Source organism: Anarhichas minor, unplaced genomic scaffold (genome assembly GCF_050575085.1).
Source record: "Anarhichas minor isolate MPS153535 unplaced genomic scaffold, ASM5057508v1 ptg000074l, whole genome shotgun sequence".
Lineage (NCBI taxonomy): Eukaryota > Metazoa > Chordata > Actinopteri > Perciformes > Anarhichadidae > Anarhichas > Anarhichas minor.
In genome coordinates this window covers 5,224,617-5,232,408 of record NW_027466520.1, presented here as the reverse complement: position 1 = coordinate 5,232,408, position 7,792 = coordinate 5,224,617, and the positions used below count along the sequence as shown (strand labels likewise).

General features: G+C 44.0%; 1 protein-coding gene across 1 annotated transcript; it reads right to left on the bottom strand.

Annotated features, from left to right (window-relative positions):
* Positions 1-512: 512 nt before the first annotated feature.
* Positions 513-6,856, bottom strand: LOC142937689 (zinc transporter ZIP12-like). The gene is made up of 11 exons (XM_076080737.1): positions 6,623-6,856; positions 5,702-6,025; positions 5,412-5,619; positions 4,642-4,793; positions 4,320-4,491; positions 3,827-3,999; positions 3,554-3,709; positions 2,014-2,086; positions 1,719-1,877; positions 1,430-1,617; positions 513-641 (listed from the first exon to the last, which is right to left on the bottom strand). The coding sequence occupies exons 1-11, from the start codon at positions 6,854-6,856 to the stop codon at positions 513-515; spliced, it is 1,968 nt and encodes a 655-aa protein (XP_075936852.1).
* Positions 6,857-7,792: the final 936 nt, after the last annotated feature.

The window sequence follows — 7,792 nt, the reverse complement described above, 5'->3', positions numbered from 1 at the left end:
GTAAAATAAAGCGTTCATTATATATCCTGAGACACGGCACAAAATCCTGGTCATGGACTCGATGTCTTTTTAACTAGACTTTTCCCAATTCGTATGAAGACACTGATGTCAAATACATGCAAACCAAAACAAGTACATTTACAATACTTTATATTTTGCTTGTGAGGAATGACTTTGATTTGATTCTCTGAGGCAACGTACGTATTTGACAGAACAACAGATGTGCACAATTGTACCTGAATCTGCCAAATATGGTCATTATTAGAGTTTAAACGATTTAGTGTCCAGATACCTAACATACAAAAATAAATCATCAAGTATAAAAAAAAAAAGAGGATTCATACAGCTAACGTACATTTACCATCCAGTGCTGAGACTACAACATCATGAAATACTCACTCGTTGACCAATAATGACTTGTTATAACATCCGGGTTGCGCACACGAGTCAACATTTGTTTTGACTCAACCCTCTGCGAAGAGATTTGCGTCACGACTCCATTAAAACGCCATTTAGAATTTGAGTTCATGTTCAAAGAGCGCGAGGAGCAGAAGACAGGCCCAACCCATCAACAGGCCGAGGTTCTGCAGGAGAAACATGAGGCACGGTCTGTCGGTCTTCACCCGACTCATCTCTGGAAGCTGAAAGAAAGACAGAAATGAAGAGTAAAACTAAAATAATAACAGTTTTGATAGATATATTTGATAGAAAGAGGATTGTTTCTTTAAAGAAGAGGCTGGCATTGTTCTATACTTTTGTTATTGTCAAGGAATCCCATGCAAAGACCAAAACCATGATACGGTAGTTTGTCTTTTTACAATAAAGAAACATGTTAAATAGCAGTAAAATGTGTTTTTGTTGGTGACTGTTATCAGCTGCACATTAGTACACATGCTCTAGTGCAGAGTAAGCATACCAGATATTGACATATTTGATTGGCTCTCGTTATTAAAAGTCAAACCACTGCAGGACAGACACTTTTCTGAAATCTGGCTTTTATCCAATGGCTGTGAAGAATGCAGGGAGGGCTGTCAATCAAACTGCGCACAAGTGGGTCAAGCGCAAGTTAAACTGTCAGTGTCTTTGCAAACAGGGGAAATTGCGAGTCACCTCAAAGTCACAAGCTAAGCAGATTTAGGTATGATGGAAACTACAAAGAACAGGAAATGCAGCTAAAACAAAGACTGAGGGAAAGTACTTTTAACATGAAGCGATACATGTGGGTCTAAACAAGAAGGCAAAGAAGAAGAAACATTATAGCCTATATTCAGCATTGGTGACACTCTTTGTCCCACATTTAGTTTGTTGGGATGGTATAAACTTTATCAGATAATTAATTGTTTATTTTGGTCTTTTTTTAATGGGATTTGTTGACAATAACTGAAATTTGGAGTATCACCAGCCTTATCCTTTAATAAGGCTCCTTTACCATTTCGACCAGTGACAAATAGAGGAAAATCCCAGCAGTAACGGCAAAGATCCACCGCTGCACTTCCATGTCTGAGGAAACAAACAGTCCGATGTAGAGTCCCATGAAGGCCGTCAGAGCGCTGAGAAAGTTCATCAGCACAGCAGTCTTCACGGAGAGTCCAGAGCTCAACAACACTGCAAAGTCCCCTTTGAGACAGAAAGCAGACAAAGAAAAAGAGTCAAGCAAAGTGTTTCCTGGCCAAAATATAACAAAAGTGCTCCCAAAGTGAGGAACCGTGACCTCTCACCCATCTCGTGCGGGATCTCGTGGCACAGGATGGCCACGGTGGTCGCCATGCCGGTCTCGGCCGAGGAAGAGAAGGCCGCCCCGACTACCAGGCCGTCAGCAAAGTTATGAAGGCTGTCTCCCACGATTACCATCATGGCCAGCAGAGGAACGCCTTGTACTGGGAACACAAAAGGGAGTCTGTGATCGCTGAGGCTCATCCTCAGACCGTGACAAACGCTCTGTCATGCCAGGCGACTAATTACAAAGTGCATCACATTCATCTGTGTTGTGCAGCTCAAGTTGAAGGACCTTACTCTGACGTGAAGGTCTCCTAGTGTCAACGTGTTCAGGAGACGCTTCTATACACTCCAAGTCATCCACTGGTCCCTGCAGGATACAGATAATTATTCACAGCAATACTCTCTTTTTTAACCTTTGATTCCAATTAGAGAAATCAAGACTGGTTCGCAAAGAGACAAATTCACCCATACAGGATACTTTTATGTAACAAAGATGGTTGGTGACCCATCTTTGTGTCGAGTTTTCAAGTGTGCATTCAACACGGTGCATGAAGAGCTTTCTGAATGATTCAATACTTCTCATTCTCCAACATCCTACATGCCCTGTTCCTTCACTCCCTCCCACACTACTCTTCGTTGCCTGTTATATAAAAGCAGTGCAGGAAAATTGATTCAAGTGAATTTCAGTCTGTGTTTTGAATTTCAACATGGATTCAATGGATTCATGTTATCCTACGTGTGTTTTACGACTGTTTTATGCTGCTCATGTGTGCAGACTAAACGTTGTGCTGTGACTGAAAGGTTGGTCTCCTATCGACAGTGTCCTCTAGCTAATCTCCACTGTTTATAACAAGTGCATTAGTGCTTCCTTGATGCTTAACTGGAGGAGTAGCGTGGGAGTAAAGAAAATATATTGACTTTAATAACTCCGCAGTGGCACAGCAGAGTAAACACAACATGTAACCATTGTATTTGGGTTGCTGCTGCCACAGCTGCTTCTTGTTTTTTTGGGAGTGAAGGACAGTTTTGTTGCACAAATGGATAACAGTTATGTTCCCTATGATTTTATTTAAAAAAATGTTGTATTATATATACGGTATATACAGTATGTATATACATATATACCAGATACGGTACGCCAACTGCCAGTGACATGCTCTGCACCTGGGCTCAAAATGTTTGAAATTTCACGAAAACAAGTTAGAAAGCAGGCAGAGAATTTGGAAAAGACGGCTAATTGCAACAGATAAATGGTTGAAACATCCTGCTTCTGCCATTCACACTGACAGTAGTGTAGTGTGACAGCAAACTTGATCAAACCAAAGAACAGTGCTCTATCTAAACTTGTGACACAGCACTGGCTTAATCATCTACAATTGCAAGATAACTGTAACAATATAACACCTTACATCTCAGTATTTTTGTTTTTCTCGGCACTTGGCATGAGGCACCATTTTAATATCTTGCTGTTTAACTTCCAATAACCTTGTCATGTTCCCTGCATCTCCTCTAACAAGCACATAACAGGGATGATGACGGGAATCAGGTTTTCCTGCCAAGAACAATGTTTCTGGGTAGTGATGAGACTCACCAGCTGTATGGTGGAGATGGACTTGCCCCTCTGTGACTGGCCATTGCAGTTGAGCTCTAAGGGAAGGTCACCATGACTCTGCAGACAAAAGAAAGACCACGAGACCACTGTTGCTCAACCAATCAGCTCTGCACAAACTTGCTTGTTCATGGAAAACTAAAAGTTCTACCTCTGGCTCGATAAACAAAATCAGCCCCTTCGCCTTCATTAAATTGATAAGGGCTGCAAAAACAAAACGCTTACATGGCCATGAGAAGGAACGAAGAAGGATAAGATTCTTTCAATGAGGAAAAAGCCGTAGATCCCTGCGATTATGCCCAGAATCCTCCACAGATACTCTTTATCGTCCGCAAAGTGTTCGTCATCGTGACTGTGAGTGTCATCGTGGAGGCCAAGGATCTCCAAAGGAGACAGGAAGGAAAACAATTGGACTTTTACTCCACAGTCAACAGAGAGTTTTTTATGGCGCTTGACTCACAGTTACAGAGGGTGATGCAGTGGCTCTGTGTTCTATACCTGCGGTATGAGGTGCAGGAGTGCATCTCCTGAGAGGGTTCCCACTGCCAAGCCCACAAACAGCTGCAGGATGAGTGTGTAGGTTTCCTGGCAGGAGTTGAAGAAGATCAGGCAGATACCGAGCATGGATCCCACCGTGATGAGCAGGACGGCCGCCGTGCTGTAGCCGTACTCTGCAGGGAGCAGAGACACAGTTTTTCCCTGTCCAGATATTAAGATTAAAAATGCTGGCTGATCATATCACAACATGAAATAAAAGAAAACACCACTCTGAAGATCCGTCTTACAAGGACAATATTTGTTGTCTTTTCGTATAGCTGTTATTGAGGAGGACCCTTCGCTTATCGCATGTGTGCATCTGTGAGTGAGTGAGTGTGCACCTCTGTGTCTGTCCATGGCTAATCTCCCATTCGACCTTTAGGGGCAGCTAAGTGATAACACAGCTGAGTGCCTCTCCGACCCCCCCCCCCCCTATATAGGTAAAATCTCTTACTCTCAAGAGCAGTGGGCAGAGATCCTCTTCCTTTCTGCTCTGCAGACTCGCAGGCATTGCCTAGCAACTGCTGAATGATGGCAGGGCACATTTGTCTGAAGTGCTCCTTGGAAATTGGCAAATGAGGATTCAGAGCAAAAATATCCAACAGCTGATTGGCTGAATAACAGACCTGATTAGATTCAAAAGAAGAGACACATTTGTGGATGAGTAGGAGGCTCATTAAATCAAGCCTCACAGTAACTGCATGCAGGTTACAGCAATGCTATCATGCTTCTTGTGATTCTCTGTGCAGGAAATCAATCATTTGCCTCAGCCTCACCTGTGCCCAGTCCCTGCTTATTCCACCAGTTTCATGGTTGCAACCATCCGGCGGAGGCCCGGCCCCTTTCTGTGAACTCCGCCTCTTCCTGTTGTGAGAGTGTGACGCTGCTTCCCGTCCTACTCCCAGCTGATGAAGCAACTCCTCTAAATCTGAGCAGAGACATCACTGCATCATGATACTGTGCACCAGGCGAGATTCAGCAGAATTATTCAGTGTCTTTATGGGACAAAATGGCACTTTATGCAGATGAGATAGAATAATAGAGCTAAAGAAAACCTAACAGTGACACAGATGACTGGTCATTAACCGTTGCATCCAGTATTAAAGTTCATGAACCCACAGAGAATGATCACCTGACAGCTTCTTTTCGCTCATTTTGTGGTTTTTGCAGCAGGCAGCTATTTTTTGAGTGAAAAAGCTCTGATTAACCGACTTAATTGTCAGGTGGCCAGAATTTGACTTGACTCCAAATAAATACCAATGTTGCTCCGTACCTGTTGGATGTTCAATTGCTGGCTAAATGTTTGACAGTGTTGTGTTTATAGCTTGCTCCAGCTGCCCCAAGTGGCAGAAAATTCAGTTATTGTAAGTTTAAATAACACATAGAATGAGAATAAGATCAAATTGCAGCAGTTTTTATGTAGCTGCGATTAAGGAGGAATCTCCTCATACCAGCAGAGGACAACATGATCAATACCTTAGATAAAAAAAAAAAGCAAATGTCAGTTTGAATGTGCATAGCAAGCCAACTGTGCTCTTGAACTTACCTATTGTCTGCAGGTCACTTGTGCAATTTAGGGATTGAAAGATGTAGTCGGTAAAGAAAGCCGGAGACGGGAGGTTCCTTCGTCTAAAACAGTGGCCCTGCAGGATATGGGTGATGATGGCAGCAGCCAGTTTGGGCACAGAGGAAACACCAGCACCTGGATTTTCTTGTACGTTAACCTCCTCAAGGAGGTGAGCGGCATCAATACACTGTGGAATCAAAGGTTACATCATCATATCCGGAGGTGCACCTGTCGACACGGGATAGATTTGTCAGATAAAAATTCCTTACTTGCAAATCAGATAAGGCGTCTTGATTGGAGGAGTCGTAGTGCTGGTTGATGAGCTGCAGAATACTTTCTGTTTCTCTGGATGACAGGAACAGGTTGTCCTCAGCCGGGTGCAGATTGGTCAGGGCCAAAAGGTAGAACTGATAGTTCCCAAATGAAGAGGAGGACGAGGACGAGGAAAGGGAGGCGGCATTTGACACACACAGGTCTTGCAAGTTAATTATGTAGTACAGCAGAACAGTGGAGATCCGGTGGTAGTCCCCCTCAGTGAGGTATGCCTTCCCATCATCCTCCAGCACAGAGAGAGCTATGTCTGGTGTCAGGCACTGTAACAAGAACAGAAGGAAAGAAGAAAAAATACAGGTTTTAAGGATGGAAAGTCACAGAAAGGTCATGTGAGTGTTGATTGAGATGCGAGTGAGCTTAGAAGAGGCGTCCGCTTGATAAACGGCCTATTTTCTTCTGCATACACTGCACTCTGCTTCCCAGATAAATGCTAGCTTTGTGCTACTGTTTGTGCCCAATTAGACCCACACACAAAAATACAGAAGGCTATAAGAGCAAAGCACTATTATTTGTCTGAGGAAGCAGACTGTTCAGCAAGAAATTACAAAAAGTAGAACGTTTCTCTCAAAACCTCACTTTCAAGGCTCGACACGCACATAATCCTATTGTCAGCCCGCCTGCACAAACATGTGAAGTGCCTCTAAATCCAGTTTATTATGTCAAACTGAGGGATGTCTAAAGCCACTCAGCATGAATGCCCCATAGAGTTCAAGGACTTAAGCCTCCACATTCACTCACATTCCAGCCATAACAACCATGTTTCTTGGAACCGGCAGGCAGGAGTGGGATGAACACATAATAAGCACTCAGCATGTGGATGTAACAGTTGTTGTACGGTAACAAGAAGACAGATTTACCTTGCCACAGACATCCTGAGAGGTGCCAGTCCGCTCTGCACAGTGCACATCCTGGAGGAGCTTGGTGATCAGGATACCCGTGTGGTTCTTTTGGAGCTGTGGCTTCTCGTCGGTACCCGGGGGCAGATCCAAGGCCCTGAGAGCCTCCTGCAGGTACCCCAGCTCCTGACCTCTTACCTCCAGCTGACAAAGAAGCAGCAGCAGCAAAGTGGGAGCACTGCCCCTGAAGTGCATGTTCCTACCGGGGCTGTCCGACTCCCTTAAGCTCCCAAGACTGGCTCAGGACTTGAGATGATGAACACAAACAAGTGGCTTGAGAGAGAAATTTGAATCAAGGTGAACGAGAGGAGGGATCTGAAAGCTGTGAGAGGCGTTAATAATAGGCCCGCCTGATTTGGTGGAGGACAGGAGGGCTCGATGGGCTCCTTTCAGCTGAACCAGCCCCTTACAGTGCCGATCGGTCAGCCAAAGCCTGGGCCCCTCAGTCCACAACAAAGGGATTAGTGCAGGCAAGTGAGAGAGCTCAGGGGCATGGAGGGGGAGACTGTGGAGAAAAGTGTATCGAGGAAAACATTGAGCAAAGGAAAAGCTATTATTAACACAAAGTAACGACGTAAAGATCCACATCTGAAAACAACGTTCCCCACTGAAGGTCACTGGAAATGCTGCACCCATGAAAGTCTGAATGTTTTTTAAAACGTTAAAATACTGAACCAGTTTTCATATTCAGCAGCATCAATAGTTAAGGAAGATAACTAACACACAGGTGACGTTCAAATCAAATGGGGTTTTTTTATATTCAAATACTAAATGTGGTTTTATTGGCATGAAAGTTTCAAGAACAATGTTGCCAAAGCACCAAAATACAAGTTGTACAAATATTTAGACAGTATACACATACCAGTAATATGAACATTAACACAACATTTTGTTTTCATTCTCTATGATCTCTGAGTCATCTAAGATCAAACATGCAGAGCTTTCTCGCAAAGCACCTTCCAACATCCTCCCACGCTGTGCACCCTGCAGGTCACACCGACCGAGCAATAAGAGGACTAAAGCTACAGTTACACCTGAGGTAGAATAGATGAAAACGCTTACCAGATGATCCGTTCTCCCCTCTGCTCCTCTCTGCTGCTGTAACTAGGTTTGTCTTCCTCCGCCGACGGG

Coding starts and splice junctions, on each gene's coding strand:
- LOC142937689 (XM_076080737.1), bottom strand. CDS start 6,856: ATGCACTTCAGGGGCAGTGCTCCCACTTTGCTGCTGCTGCTTCTTTGT. Junction 4,000..4,319: donor TCTGCCCACTGCTCTTGAGA/GTAAGAGATTTT, acceptor TGCTCCCTGCAG/AGTACGGCTACAGCACGGCG. Junction 2,087..3,553: donor TCGTTCCTTCTCATGGCCAT/GTAAGCGTTTTG, acceptor TGTATCCTGCAG/GGACCAGTGGATGACTTGGA.